This window comes from Gekko japonicus, unplaced genomic scaffold, assembly GCF_001447785.1.
Source record: "Gekko japonicus isolate JY-2015 unplaced genomic scaffold, Gekko_japonicus_V1.1 scaffold622, whole genome shotgun sequence".
NCBI lineage: Eukaryota > Metazoa > Chordata > Lepidosauria > Squamata > Gekkonidae > Gekko > Gekko japonicus.
Window position 1 is genome coordinate 637,694 of NW_015175988.1, and position 15,642 is coordinate 653,335.

Here is a 15,642-nt window from a genome sequence, read left to right on the forward strand (position 1 = left end):
AGAGCGTTCCCTGCGCATGCGCAGGGGACGCTCTGTCAGTTTCGGGGGGATTTAAACATCCCCCCGATATTTTTTACAGGGTTTCTGATTTTTGTGCACACCTGGGGACCGCCCCACGTATGCACAAAACTCTCCCTCCTCTCCAGGTCCCCCTGATGTGCGGAAATAAGTATCTGCACACCAGGGGGCGACTTCGGAATTAGCTATATAGATAGGTTTATGCAGTCATAATATTAATAACATACAACCTGATGGAGTACTTTATCTCTCTCCCAAACTGCAGACTTAATGGTAGAATGCATATCAGCAGACCAATGAAACAGGATAACTCACAGCCACTTCGTTTCTTGTTCATGTAAACAGAAAAATATTAATGTGTAAATGGGGGGACGACACCTAAAACGTTTTCATGATTGAGCATACTTCTTGCCACTCAAGAGGGACATATTTTTTTTTTGTTGTTGACTTTAAGTATATGTTAAGATGTCTAAATGTATCCTAATAAATTGTGGTTTTTTTTAAAAAAAGAGGGACATAATTTTGAGACCAGCTGAATGTCAGAGTAGAGGAAGGGGAAACTGACCTGCTTAAGTTCCTAAGAACTTAAAAGGGGGAAATTTCCTGGCTGCTACCCACTGCTGAGTCCTTGCAGCTCCCATCCTCTGTGGTATATTTTCAACGTAGCCCTTAATATGCAGGTGTTTGACTCTCCAGAATAACAAGTATGGTCTGCCTAAAACAATCAGATGTTGCTGTTGGGACGTTTTGTTGCCATTTTTTAAAATGAAATTTGCTTACGTAATCAATTTTTCCCATCATCGTCTTTTGGTAGGATTTAGAAGTACATCAAGTTACATCAGAACCTGTTGGAGGAAACCTGCCTCATGCAGAGTCTACCCGATCTCTTATCTCAACAGAAAAAATGGCCAAAGAAGATGGATTAAAAAGGGTTTCTTCTGAACCTCTGCTTTCTGTCCAGCAGAGAGGTCTTTACTTAAAAAGGAAGTTGTCCCTTTCAGAACAAGATTTTACTGTTTGTGAAGACAGAAGAAATAAACATAAAAAACAAGGAGGTAAATATTTAGTCATATACGTGATTTAGTCATATACGTGATTTCTAGATCAGTCAAGCTTGAACTCTCCCATTGAAGCTAAAGTGTCAAAACTGAGACTGTCATGCTTTGGTCACATTATGAGAAGAGAAGACTCATTGGAAAAGGCAATGATGTTAGGAAAAATAGAAGGCAGCAGAAAAAGAGGAAAACCCAACATGAGATGGATTAATTCAATCAAGGAAGCCAGGGCCCTCAGTTTGCAAGACCTGTCTTTTAATTCACAGGATCACCATAAGTCAGAAATGATTTGATGGTACTTAACACACACGCATGCATATTGTTGTTCTCTGACCTGTTCTATTTCCTGTTTTGCTTTTATAATACTTTTGTTTTGTTCTTAGAAACTACAGAAAGGGACACTGACTTTCCATTCAACTGTGGAGCAGTTCCAAAGGAATTGATTGATACGTCAGACTTTGAGTGTTCACTTTGTATGAGGTAGTATGAGAGATTTCTTTATCAATATTTATCTTGAGCATTGTGTTTTTTATACTTTCCGCATGAAGATTGTTCTCACTGATGGGAGGTGTATGTTTTCTGCGAAGCTTTGAGTTGGAAAATTGAATTGGCGCCTTAAAGCATTTTGGATCTATTGTATTTAACTGACTTGACATATGTTTGTGTGTGGATGTGATATGCTTGATGTAAGTTGTCTAGAGATCGTTGCCTGAGAATCACCGCTCTGAAACTGCCCAGTGTGACTGGGTAATAAGATTTTTATTTTAAATGGAAATCATTCCATAAGAAGTAAGACAGAAAACCTGCTACTGCTATCATTGGTGGGGATGTGTGCCTGTGATTCTGAATGCAGAATTAGTATCCATAGCACCACTGTATTTTTGGTGCTGCTGATATGGAAGTGTTTCATGTATTCAGGCCAAGAACATAGTAAAGGGCTCCTCTGGTATGGAATGCTGCTGTGCCTTTCTACTTGCTCTTCTATTGCTCTTAAGATGTATGTAATAAAAATATCAAAGAAGCACCTCTTCTAAACAGGCAACCATGGTAATTCTAGCAATACCTTGCATGAGTCACAGTGTCAGATCTTTTGATCCTTTTCTGTGGTTTAGCTTCAATAAGTGGGGGAACCCCAGGGTTAGAAGTAGAATTGCACATAACTGCTCCCATTGGTGTGCAGATTTCAACACCTCACCCCCTGCCATTAGCGGCCTAAATTAAAATGAAGCTGTTTTAATTGCAGTTTAAATCTGGCTGTTTAAAACAAGTTTAGTACATTCCTAAATTTTTCACTTTAACACGAATTGGCAGTAATCATGTACAGTACCAACCTGAGAAGTGCTATGATTAAAGTGCCTAAAACAGCTGTTGTGACTTGTGATCTACAGCTGCCAACCCGCACTCTTTCAGATCTGTTTCAAAGTTGCAGAAGCTAGGGAAGAAGGGAAAAGGAGAAGATTGAGGCAAGTCTAGTCAAACGATGTCTTGATGCAGTGGTTGAATGTAATGGCACATCAAGTAAAGAACCAGAATGCAACTAAAGGGTAGAATGCAGTGCTTTATGCAAACCTAACTATTCTTTGGAAATTGTTATGATTGTGTGAGGCTTATAGAAGAAGAAAAATGTTAGAAAACAACTTATGGATGTTTTGTTGAGGGGTTTTTTTTTTGTCAGCTTTTCTTTTAATTTGAATCGTAATTCTGATTGACAGTGACTAATTTCTTGACATTTTATTTCAGACTTCTCTTTCATCCTGTGACAACTCCCTGTGGCCATACTTTCTGTAAGAACTGTTTAGAGCGTTGTTTAGACTATGCTCCTCAGTGTCCCCTCTGCAAAGAGAGCTTGAAAGAGGTAACTTTTCATAGACGTAACCAGTGTTGAATACAAGTATTTGTTGATTCATGTTTGACATTTTGCAGTGTTGACCCTGTTTAAATTTTAACACAAACTTGAAAAAGTCTCAGAACAGAATTTTGGAGTGGGGGGAGTGCCCTCCTGTTCTTACACTTACTTCCTTGGTAGTTGTGACACATTCTGTGAAACTGAAAGCGATCTTAGTCCTTTAGGATAAATGCAAGCACAGTAGCATAACACTTTTTACCAAGGCTAACTAAAATGTCATAAATTTGTCAGGAAACTCTGAGCTTTAAGTTAAAACTTCTAAATTACCTGTTTTGAGATGGAAATGAGCTGACAACTGTTTTGGAACAGTAGCATTTTATAGTAAAAATGGCTTAAGGTTTTTGTTTTTTCTTCAGTATCTGGCAAGTAGGAAATACAGTATCACCCACTTGCTGCAAGTGCTAATGAAAAAGTATTTGCCTGCTGAGTTAGCTGAGAGAAAAAGGATTCATGATGAAGAAACAGCTGAACATTCAAGGTGAGGTCTTGCTCCAAACTGTGTTTCCAAAAGAGCTTTGGTTCTCCAAGTTCCCCAACATCTAGTCTGTGCTGATTAGATGCTCTTTTCTCCTATTACTGTACCTCTTGGCAAAAAAGAACAGCATTCTAAGATGGTGTTAAATTGGATGGGGTGCACTGACTAACTTGCAAGATTCAAATGAGGCTTAGGTTCCCCACCTCACTTTTTCTTGACTTGTTTCCACTCTTCCTGTAATAAGCTAAGGTGGTATTTGTCCTCACAGCAGTCCTCAAAAGGATTTAGAAGTGAGTGCCTAGTTCAAGGATATCATGAGCTGCATAGCTAGGTGGCAGTATGAGGCTGTTTTTTCAAAGGCCTAACTACACAATAGCTCAATAAGTGGGTGGGAGTTTGGTTCAGACTGGGACCATGGTGTAAGTGGTGAGGACTTTTAAACCCCCCCCACCCCACCCCCCCGCACTGGTTTTCCAGTAAAAAATAGCCAAAGGGCAGTGCTCTTTGCCTCGTTGTAGAAAGGGAGATTTGTTTGCTTACCATGAATTTCCATTCTCAGTGGTCCAAGGTTGGAGCAGTCTTAGATTACTAGGGGGAAGTTCTTCCTGGAATTAGGGCTCTCATTCCTTCTGGGCTGCTTTCTCCTTCCGCAGCTAGTATGGGGAGAACCTAGGCCTTAGGGGAACCAGCTGAGACAGACCTCTCCAATGCTGGGAGGTGGAACAAAGTGCCCCCCACTCCAAGATTAGAGGGTGTAGGAAAAAACAGGCTGCTTTAAAAAAAAGTTTTGTCATTCTGCTGGAGTGCAAAAGGACAGCCTGCCTGTTGCTAAACAAGGCTGAAACTGGAAACCAGAAGAGATTGGATTTATACTTCACTCATAGTCTCAGAGTGGCTTACAGACTTCTTTCCCTTCTCCCCACAACAGACACCCTGTGAGGTAGGTGGGGCTGAGAGAGCTCTTTCAAGAACTGCCCTTTCAAGGACAGCTCTGACAGAACTATGGCTTGCCCGAGGTCATCCAGCAGCTGTAAGTGGAGGCATGGGGAATCAAACCTGGTTCTCCCAGATTAGAGTCTGCACACTTACACCAAAAAATCCCTTCCCATAGAATCTGAAAGCCTGGACTCAGACTATCTACAGGAGGAGCTTTTTCCTTTAGTCTAAAATTGCCCCATTCTAGACTGCTGAAGAATTGCACATACCGTGTTTCCCCGAAAATAAGACACTGTCTTATATTTATTTTTTCTCAAGAAGACACACTAGGGCTTATACCACAAATGCATAGAAATCCTGCTAGGGTTTATTTTTTGGGTAGGTCTTATTTTCGGGAAAACGGTATTTATGATACTAATAAATATAACAGTTACATGGGAGAAGGAAGCAAATTGTGCCCTTCTGGGATCATTTTTGATCTGGAAAACAGCACAGTGGGGGAAGGCTGCCCCAGTCATACTGCAGACCCAATCTGAACTGGGCATGTTTTATAAAGATCCTGAATGTTCTGTAGGTTCATTTCTTGTATTGAAGCCTGTCTGGCAGAACAGCACAGCATTAAGACTGACTCCATGATAAACTGGGAGACCTTTTTGAGTTTGTGTTTTGGGGGGAAAATTCAGCACTCCGTGTTTGCACATCACATCTCTTGCTCTTTTAAATGATTTCCCCATCTCCTATTTGTACATGTGATTTTATATGTGGTTGGCCAGACCTGCATGTGTAGTCACAAGTCTGACGCCATCACATGCACGACTAAGTCCAGCACACCAACCATTCTTCTACCATGGCTCATGAACGTGTACTTGTAGGATCTTCACTTCATTTTCATTCTTGTAACTCTTCAGTGTGAAGCTTTTGAGTAGTACATTTTATTTTGAATACGAAAAACAAGTTTTTTAGAGTCAAGTATCCACATACCATTTTGGACAGTTTGAAAGACAAATAAAACAGGGAGTGCATGGACACTGGCGTCAGTGGTCAGCATTTTCATGTCTGAAAATGCTCATCACTTGAGTTGGAAAATGACTAGCCCCCTTTCTCTTCATCTCAAACATGTGATCAGTGCTGTTATCTTCAAATGCTGCTAATCATCTGCTTGCCAGGAGAGGTTGTTGCTCATGACAGTATGTTTATAAGGAACTCAGGATTAAGCATGTATGTTTGTCTCCACTTAAGGAACTTGAAGGACTGCTACTAATTTCAGTGATTTTTTTTTAAAAAAAATAGTTGGCTAGATGCTTTGAATTATTGTAAAACATTAATATGAAGGAGTGCACATATGAAACCTTGCCTACTATTGTAAAGTAAAAGTATTGGAAGAAAGTAGATCAAAGTACTGCAAGACTTAAATTCTGTTGTATTTTTGTTTCCAGTTTGACCAGTAATGTTCCAATTTTTGTTTGCACTATGGCCTACCCTACTGTGCCTTGTCCTCTTCATGTGTTTGAGCCAAGATATAGACTAATGATTCGAAGGAGTATAGAAACGGGGACAAAACAATTTGGGATGTGTATCAGTGACCCACAAAAGGGGTATGTATATGTTCCACAGTGTAAAGATGCTTAAACTTTTGTGAAAAAAACTTTCTAGCATGAGTACTGATTCTGTCCCTTATTCTAGTTTTGCAGATTATGGTTGCATGTTGTACATTAGAAATGTTGACTATCTGCCAGATGGACGGTCTATCGTTGATACAGTTGGATTAAGGAGATTCAGAGTTCTGCAAAGAGGGATGAAGGATGGGTATTGCACTGCAGACATTGAGTATTTGGAAGATACAAAGGTATTCATTTATACCTCATTCTTTTTTGTCATAAGCATTCATCTCACACAGGGCATCATGGCTTTTGCAGCCCTTGCCTTTGGCAAGCAATAGGAATAGGTAAATATGCTAAATAGAAACCGCAGATACAGATTTCACTGATTCTTGATTTAAGGTTCTTCTGTTAATTTTAAGTGAAAGTTTGGGAGGTGGGAAGGAATTTTACAGTAGGTGACAATAGGTCATATTTTATCGATAGAACAAATGCTTTGATTTGCTTAATTGGGAGTAGATGGGACACAAGCAGGTCAGTTGATCTGCGTTTTGTTTTCTCTTCTTGTGGCCCCACCCCAGCTGTGGAGAAACTAGGTTGCACATATAGCTCAGTTGGTTGAACATGCAACTCCAGTTGTCTTTTGCAGTCATAAAGCCAGAAGAGAGCACACAGCTGTCTGTTTACGTATGCTTAGCATATTTCTACAGTGAATTAAAGTGGCAGTTTACTAGTCTAGACACGAGAATAAAAGGGGGGTGTCCACCATTTCAGGCACAAATGCTCTTAAGGTTTTTTAAAAAAATATATGTTAAACACCTTTATTTTGTATAATATTCAACCTTTGGTAGGAGCTCTGACTCAGTCAACTGAGCTGCTTCTCATGAAAGAGCTTCTTCCTTGACAGCGTTGCTTTAAGTGCAATTCTATGTACAAGCAATGTAGGTGTGTGTAACTTCTTTACAGACCACCTTGCTCATGGTAGTATTGTGATGGTGAATAGTTGCTGCATTTATTTTTCCTTCTCTTTCTAGATAATTTATATTGGATCTACTGTTCTGTATAAAATAAGCCTGCATAAAGACCTTGGTGCATTTCAGTTTACCCTTTATTTTCTTCATACCTAGATTAAAGATGAAAGTGAGATGAAGAAACTTGGAGAGCTTCATGATTTTGTATACATCCAGGCTTGCAACTGGTTCCAAAGCTTAAGAAACAAATTCCATACCCAAATACTTCAGCATTTTGGTCCAATGCCAGAGAGGGAATCAAATATACAGGTACTGAGCAAATATATATATAGCTACCAAGCAGCTTCTATCAAACTAATTTGTTTCCTTACTAGTTAAGCTAATCTGTAAAGAGTACAACAGATGATGTCACAGTGGTAATAGGCAAAAAGGCAGTGCCAAAAAAAAGGGGCAAACCTCAATCTGGGGTTAGATAGGTTATTGGCACTTCAGGAATATTAACACATTTAGAGAAGCCATCTTCTGGAGCAATGAAATCAGGAATCTATGAGGATCTCATTTGCAGAAGATGGTTTTTTAAATACTTGAATGATGTTACTTGGCACCCTTTGGAAATTCTCTGTTTTCCGTTTTTGGTGGTGGAGTTGGAAAACAGCTCAGGAATTGCCAGCACCAATTCATGCCCTGTCATGTTCCCTTTCTACTCATTGTGGTCAAGGCTGTAGATGACTTTCTTTGGGCTATCCTATGATACACATCAACTGTCACTTCTGGTTGATAGTATTTATCTGTATACTAGAAATAAGGCCCGTTGTGGAAATAAATACAACGGGATCTAGAAAGAGGCTCTGGGAGAGTGCTCTGGCTTTGGGCAAACAGTGTCAGTCTGCTTTTAAAACATGAACCTGGGACCTGCACACCACCAGAATACAGCAGATTCCATATGCAACTGACATTCCAACTGCCTTGCGGGGGGGGGGAGTTTGAGGTGTGGAATGGAGTGAAGTCCAATCAGCTTCCATATGCAAAAGACCAGGTTGTCGCAGCAGTTGTGGTGTGGGCGGGACCCGGGCTTTGCCTTCTGATTGGTGGCGATATATGCTGAGGAGCAGTGCCATCAGCCATACACTAAGGGAGTGCATTTTAGAATTAGAACATCGTGTGGTATGGGGGTGGCGGTATGACAGAAATCGGGGGGGAGATAGAAATACATATAATCCTTATGCTATTAAACCTAAACTTATTTTAATCATTTGTCAGTTGCATATACATTGTGCTACTTACATATTTGTGAAATTTAACAGCATGTGCCTTAATTTTCTACAAGCAAATTTGTGAGTACACCCATTACCTGAGAGTTGCATTCTGCTGCACCTGGTGCTACCTTACCACATGACTCTTAAAGGGGAATAAATAAAAGTTGAGTTTAGGAAACAAATGCTGTAGTAAACAAGAGTGTATTATTTGGACAGAAAGTTTTATACAGTTGTAATATTACTAACAGCATATTTGGATACCAAGTTAAATTTTAGAGGATTAAACACTGAGCCATTTAATTTATTATTAAAAGCATTATAGCATCTTAACTGTTGGCAAAATTACACATATTTAAACATACTGAAAATATGGTTTGTGTCTACAGTATATGTAAGAACAGATACTTGCATGTTGTGCCAGGGCATCAAGCAACCTTCCCTGTCAGGGCCAAAATAGATACTGTAAACTCACTATTGGGGGGAGTTGCTGCGAAGCAGCTACTCTGTAGCTTAACTAGCCCTGGATTCCATGGCCTGCATTTCTGCACTTGAGGCCTCAGGTCATGCAACCATAAAACCAAATCATCATTACAAAGAAAAAATTTTAAACTCTTATCTAGATGTTCTAGAAATGAGTGTTAGGGACACAAGAAAAGAGTGTATATAGATTTGGAAGACCCATTTTTAGCACCACTAACTTACATATCTTGTTATAATCTTTTGTGCTACATTACAAATGTAATAATGCGGTTCCTTATTCCTAGGAAACGGCTAATGGACCTGCTTGGTGTTGGTGGCTTCTAGCTGTCCTCCCTGTGGACCGTAGATATCAGCTCTCGGTGTTCTCTATGACATCTTTGGAAGAACGACTGATAAAAATTCAAGATATATTGACATATTTCTCTAGAGACCAGTCCAAATGAATTCTTGATCTTCTGGAAATGCTCCCTGTTCTTGCAGCTGGAGTGTTTGCAGCATTTGCACATTTAATGCTGGGTTGAGAACTATCACAATTGCTTATTTTCCTGAAACAATTAGTTCTTCACATGGATCCAGTCAGCTCAAAGGATACCACAAAAATTGCGCACCAAATCAATCCAGTAACAAAAGATGTGGATAAGTTCTACTGTATTTGCACTATATACAAGTGAGAATGTATCTTTGATTTGAATTTTTCTGCTGACTTCTTGCAAGTGGTGGAAAGTGCTGGATTTCAACCTTAGTCCAAGTTTACAACATTAGGGATATGTTCAGAAACTTGCAATTTGGAATTTGCCTCAGGTGCAACGTGCTGTTGCTATTTGCACAAGTACTTAATGTAGTTTTGAATGTTGCTATGGGAAACTTATTTTTGAGTGTCTTAACTATAAATGGTACACATTAATATTGCAGACTTCACAATATTAAAAGATTGTAGGAATTTGGAGCCATTATAAAAACTGAAACACTTCACTTAAGATGCATCTTGAAACGCTGAACACATTATTTTGCATTCTGAGAAGGACTGGGGTTGGACACAAAGTAGCACCAGGATGTTTTCTTTTTCTCCAGGTGGCTGACCTTTTGAACACAAGTGCATAACAGCTATAGCTTAGTGTACTAGGAACTGTATTAACGATTCCTAACTCTAGTTTTGTGTACACTGCCTAGACACAAGTTATCAGACTTGCAAATAGTCTCTTTCTTCTAGATAGTACCACGATCAGCTCTCACTCACCATACTCTTACAGACAATTGATGTGAATGTTTATTAGAAACTACTGAAGATTTCCAGGTTTTTGCCAGTATTGAGGGTTTCTAGTAAGACTATCTTCCATGCCTTATTCATATCACTGGCCTGTATCCTACCACTCGGCTCAGTAAAGTTTAAAAGCCTTCCTCAAGCTTAAGTTGAAAGAAGGCTGAGTGGAGCAGTAGAATAAAAGCAATGTTATCATACTACAGTGTAAAATGTTGGCATTCTGCTTGCCAATAGGTACTTCTTGAATTTTCAATGTGTGAGTGTCTTGTATGTGAATCATTTCGTGAAATATTTCCTTAAAATCTTGCTTTTGCTAATATTTAATTTTCAATAAACTTAAACCATATTTTTTTAACATGTTAATAATTCTTGTTACCTAAAGTAGGTGTTCCCAGCCACCAGTTAAGAAGCACAGTAAAAAGCTTTTAAAAAGTCTAAAGCAATAGGAATAAGTATGAGCCAGTGTGGTTATAATCTGGGATACCCAGGTTCAAATCCCCATTCTGAGCTTTCTTTGTGATCTTGATTTAGTCATACTCTCTACCTCAACCTCAAGGGGTTCTGAAAACAATGTAAGTGGTTTTTGGGTCCTCATGGGAAAGTTGGGTTATGAGGTCTTTCCCTGGGTTCTCTAACTGATGTACAAGCTACTTCTGGGACCCCTAAACCAGAGTATAGTCATACATATGAATTGCCATAGGAGGCCCATGTTTCTGAATTCTGTGTGAAGTAAAATGGAAAGGTTGGTAAGAAACCAATGGAACAGAAGAACGTTTTCTATTTTTGTGGTGTAATTACAACTTCCCATGAAAGCTGGGAACATTGATTTAGTAGTCCAGAACAAACAACAGCATTGAAATTTTCAGACCACATTATTTACCCTTTCACTATGGGAATACTTCTGTAGGCACAGTCATGAATGGAATTACTTTTTGGAAGTGACCACATGAAAACATGCTGTCTCCATTTTTCTTGTGAAATGGTCCTAACACCACTGGCCCCTTAACAAGTGTGAGAGCTAGCTGTTGTGCATCTGAAACAAGTGGAGGGTGGTAAGCAGTGGGGGACCGCAGGGATCAGTACTTGGTCCACTGCTTTTTAACTTGTTCATTAATGATTTGGAGTTGGGAGTAAGCAGTGAAGTGGCTAAATTTGCGGATGATACGAAGTTGTTCAGGGTGGTGAAAACCAGTGAGGATTATGAGGCACTCCAAAGGGATCTCAAGGATGGGCGAGTAGGTGTCAACATGGCAAATGGGGTTCAATGTGGCCAAGTGCAAGGTGATGCACATTGGAGCCAAAAATCCTAAATATACACGTTGATGGGGTCTGAACTGGCAGAGACTGATCAAGAGAGGGATCTTGGAGTTGTAGTAGATAACTCACTGAAAGTGTCGAGACAGTGTGTGACTGCAATAAAGAAGGCCAATGCTATGATGGGGATTATTAGGAAGGGTATTGACAGCACATCAGCCAGTATCATAGTACCCCTATATAAATCAATGGTGTGACCTCATTTGGAATACTGTGTGCAGTTCTGGTCACCTCACCTTAAAAAGGATATTATAGCTTTGGAAAAAGTGCAGAAAAGGGCAACGAGGAAACATTGAAGCGCTTACGGCTCTTTAGCTTGGAGAAACGACAACTGAGGGGTGACATGATTGAGGTTTACAAGATTATACATGGGAAAGAGCAGGCTGAGAAAGAGGTACTTTTCTCCCTTTCTCACAATACAAGAACTCGTGGGCACTCCATGAAATTGCTGAGCGGTCGGGTTAGAACGGATAAAATGAAGTACTTCGTCACCCAGAGTGATTAACACATGGAATTCTCTGCCACAGGAAGTGGTGGCGGCTACAAGCATGGACGGCTTCAAAAGGGAATTAGATAAGCATATGGAGCAGAGGTCCATCAGTGGCTATTAGCCACAAGGTATAGATAGGGACTCTGGGGCAAGTGAAGCTCTGTCTTCTTGGTGCTTGGGGGGGGTCAACAGTGGGAGGGCTTCTAATGTCCTGGCCCCGCTGATGGCACTGGTATTTCTGGCCACTGTGTGATACAGAGTGTTGGACTGGATGGGCCTTTGGCCTGATCCAACATTGGCATCTCTTATGTTATTATGTTAAGTCCAAATTTCTGCAAGTAACAGGAAGCAGAATTACAAGTAGATGTGATGATGGGGGTTTCTTGCATCATTTATATCACTAAAGATAAAAAATCAGTAATGAAAGGTCTTTTATTGGAACAGTTTAAAGTTGTCTTGTCCCCATTCCCAGTAGCTATAATGATTCCAGTTCTTGAAACCAGTCTAATAACCTTTAAGATACTGCTTCAAATCGTTGGCTGTTACAAGACCCACAGACAAACATTCTTGTCAGCATCTAAATCGGCATAGGGCTGCTGTTTATGAATACTGTTAAGATTTTATCACACCAGGCTGTATTTTAGAACAAACTCTTAGTTGCCTATCTATTGCTTTGTTGTATTGCTAGCCTTTATATAAAAGCCTTAGAATTAACAGTAAACTAGAATAGTTGATACAAATAACTTGTTCTACATAGTATGCCTGACCAACACTGATCAGTAAGAATTCTTCTAAATGGATAACAAAAAGTGGTAAGTTTCACTATAGTTTATAGAAAGCCAAAAATTGGTCATCTTTTGTTACAGCAAAGGTGGAATCTGCAGACTGTTCTGATGAGTATAGGAAGAACTTAAGTGAATTGTTTGAATACAATGGCATAAAAGCATCAGGTGGCCAGTACAGAGATTGTATGAAAATAAAAAGCTATTTAGGAGGTACATTCTCTCATCTTCTTGTCAGCCTGCTTTAGGGAGATCCACACATTCAACATGCTTGCTCGAAGCTTGGCCCAGACAAAGTGGTTATTCAGCCCCAAAATCTGTGCAGCAAACTGTCCGGCACCTTCAGGTGAAAGAACTGTAGAACAGCCAAGACCTGTTTAGAGACAGAGAGAGTTAAGCCCTTTCTGTGACTTTAGCAGCAGCACCATTGGTGAACCTGGTGAATTTTCTAAAGGCAACGACTATCTGGAATACAGTGCATAAAACCATAGCAAGGAGGGAGAAAGACAAAGGTTGCTTCTAGTTCAGAGATGTCAGACTCATTTGTTATGAAGGCCAGATCTGACTAATGCTCCCTCTAAGCTGTGGAGTCTTATGAGCAAAAATGCTACTTTGTGAGCTACTGGCTTTAAAGTCGTGAGTGAGCAATTTGGCTACTGCATAAATTAGTTTGCTCTGGAGCCATCTTTCCTGAGCTAAGACAAAAATGTGTGAGCCAGAGTCTAAAAAACTGAGCTAGCTTACACTAGCTCAGCTTACAGGGAGCACTGATGTCGCTGGGCTGGGCTGTAAGTGGCATAAAACGTAATGCCAATCCACGGGCCCTCTTCACAGTCACCATTTGAAAAAACACAAAGCCTTTTGGTGTGGTGGTAGCGCCGGCTGCTCAGCTCACCCCCTGCCCCGTGTAGTGGCTTCGCCAACCCTCGCTGAACTGTGGGTAGAGGCAGGAAGGGGAAAAAAAGACATGCTTGCACTGCTGTTCCCCCACATTATTTTACCTCAGCCTCTTAACCCTGGTCCCCTAGCCATTTTCTTTCTATTTCTTAACAGCTTTGATCACACACACAACACTTGTGTTGGCCCACTGCCCCCCCCACGCCATATTCTTGTCCCCCTGCTTCACTTGCCATTTATGCAGACTCCGTTCCATTCCTATAGTGGCTCCTACCTGGCGTGTACCGTGTTTCCCCGAAAATAAGACACTGTCTTTGTTTTTTTTTTTTCCTCAAGAAGACACACTACGGCTTATACCACAAATGCATAGAAATTCTGCTAGGGCTTATTTTTGGGGTAGGTCTTATTTTCGGGAAAACTTTGGGAGGTATTGTAAGGCTATTTTATTTGAGAGGGCTTTAAGGTGCAGGTGCTTTCTTGGAAAGGGGAATAAAATGGGACTTTAGCATATTTGTATTTATTATTTCAAACTATATCGCTTTTTGCAAGTGTGCTCAGGGCAGGTCACAACAATAAATTCCAATAAATCTTAAAATTAAATAGATATCAAACATTAAATTAATACAGTAAAACCAGTTAAAAGGGGGCAGTGTAGCGGATTTCAATTTTCAGTTCCTGCAGCCGGGAATGAGTGGGCTGGAGCCGAGCCATAAAGGCTTCATTAATCGCAGCATACAGCAACAGGGAGGCCAGCTGGTAGATGCCCGCTGCCTCAACCAAAGACCTGGGGGAACAGCTCCGTTTTGCAGGCCCTATGAAACTGTAACAGGTCCCGCAAGGCCGATCTCGGTCGAGAGCACGTTCCACCAGTCCGGGGCCAGGGCCGAGAAAGCCCTGGTCCTGGTTGAGGCTAGACGAGCATCTTTCCAGCCCAGGGCAACCAATAGATGGCTAACCACAGAGCGCAATGCTCTCCGGGGCACATATGGGGAGAGGCAGACCCTTACATACGTTGGTCCCAGGCCACATGAGGCTTTATATGTTTAATCCTGGAATGTCAAGCCACCATGAGGGGAAAGTAGGGTATAAATATTTCTATAAAGGGGGGGGGACCCCGGAGTACAACTGGGAATGAAGGTTAAAGAATCATGCCAAAGGTTTAAAATTGGGTTGAGAAAATTTCCAGCCACTAGAGATCAGTGCAGGATCACTCAGTCTAATATAAAGTTAAATACATTGTTTTAGTTTAAATTGAGGGCAGGTGCATGCAGCACCTGACAGAAGCCGATGAAGATCAGAGGTCCTGAAAAGCTCAGTTTTTGTATTCCAGGATGCTTCGTACCTGCAGCAGCAGATATCTTACAGTTTTTGGCAGCATCAGGTAACCGTTCAGGTAGCCAGAACTCTTACAGTCTCTCTGCAACTGGTATAGCTGTTTTTTACTCTCCCCTTTTTAAAATATCACATTTTAGAATACCCAGACTTATCCTGAGTTTGCAGGAGAGGAAGATAAAAACAGTCACTCCTGAATGTTCAGCCTCTTAGGACATGTTCCCGTTTTAAAGCCCCCCACTGGCATTTAGATGCCAAGTTCTATCCCAAATGTCTTTGCTCTCTCACAAGTCCCCCAGTTTTGAATGGACTGTATTGCCACCACAGCCAGAGAGTTAACTGCTCCTTAAAATGGAGGTTTGTGGCTATGTGACTTTGATTTGAGGCAATAATTTGCTCTATGGTGTTCAAAAAGAAAAAAAAGCCGACTTACCACTGGGGAGCCTTAGAGATGACCACACATCCTGAGCACCCCACTCTGCTGAGAGTGGGGGACAGTTGACAACTGGATATGCAGTGTTGCCAGACATCACAGGCCCCAATCCATTGCTTCTACCAGCCACTGCTACAAATACTGTAGGAACACCGTCACCTAATAATAAACACACACTAGTTTCCATGTCGTATTATGCTGATGAAGAAAACTCAAAAAATTATATATGGATTCTTTTCCCCCATTCAATACTTTGAAAGAGTGGCTTTAAAGTATGTAGGAGGATATTCTGCATTTCTTTAACCGATGGCTTTATACATTGCAGGACTAGATTTTAGACAATACCTTCCGGTTATTTACCTTCATATTCAGCTTTGATTCTCAGTGTCTCATCTGGCCCTTTATGGGCAGAAGTCACTCTGCATTCACAAGGAATGC

At 40.7% G+C, this 15,642-nt stretch overlaps 2 protein-coding genes across 3 annotated transcripts in view; one reads left to right on the forward strand and one right to left on the reverse strand.

Annotated features, from left to right (window-relative positions):
- LONRF1 (LON peptidase N-terminal domain and ring finger 1) overlaps positions 1 to 10,179 on the forward strand; it is a 19,034-nt gene extending 8,855 nt beyond the window's left edge. Inside the window, exons 6-13 of the mRNA XM_015426321.1 lie at positions 833 to 1,073; positions 1,457 to 1,553; positions 2,814 to 2,928; positions 3,336 to 3,457; positions 5,827 to 5,985; positions 6,074 to 6,236; positions 7,116 to 7,268; positions 8,980 to 10,179. Coding sequence (XP_015281807.1) covers positions 833 to 1,073; positions 1,457 to 1,553; positions 2,814 to 2,928; positions 3,336 to 3,457; positions 5,827 to 5,985; positions 6,074 to 6,236; positions 7,116 to 7,268; positions 8,980 to 9,138 — 1,209 coding nt within the window. The 3' untranslated portion in view covers positions 9,139 to 10,179. The remainder of the gene's footprint in view (positions 1 to 832; positions 1,074 to 1,456; positions 1,554 to 2,813; positions 2,929 to 3,335; positions 3,458 to 5,826; positions 5,986 to 6,073; positions 6,237 to 7,115; positions 7,269 to 8,979) is intronic.
- A 1,986-nt stretch (positions 10,180 to 12,165) lies between these two features.
- PAICS (phosphoribosylaminoimidazole carboxylase; phosphoribosylaminoimidazolesuccinocarboxamide synthase) overlaps positions 12,166 to 15,642 on the reverse strand; it is a 26,473-nt gene continuing 22,996 nt past the window's right edge. The window contains exons 8-10 of one of the 2 annotated variants that reach the window (XM_015426328.1): positions 15,565 to 15,642; positions 15,205 to 15,363; positions 12,166 to 12,915 (exon numbers count right to left, since the gene is read on the reverse strand). The exon at positions 15,565 to 15,642 is cut by the window's right edge and continues 121 nt beyond it. In XM_015426328.1, the coding sequence (XP_015281814.1) occupies positions 12,749 to 12,915; positions 15,205 to 15,363; positions 15,565 to 15,642 (404 nt within the window). In that variant the 3' untranslated portion in view covers positions 12,166 to 12,748. The remainder of the gene's footprint in view (positions 12,916 to 15,204; positions 15,364 to 15,564) is intronic. The other variant, XM_015426329.1, reaches the window with a different exon arrangement.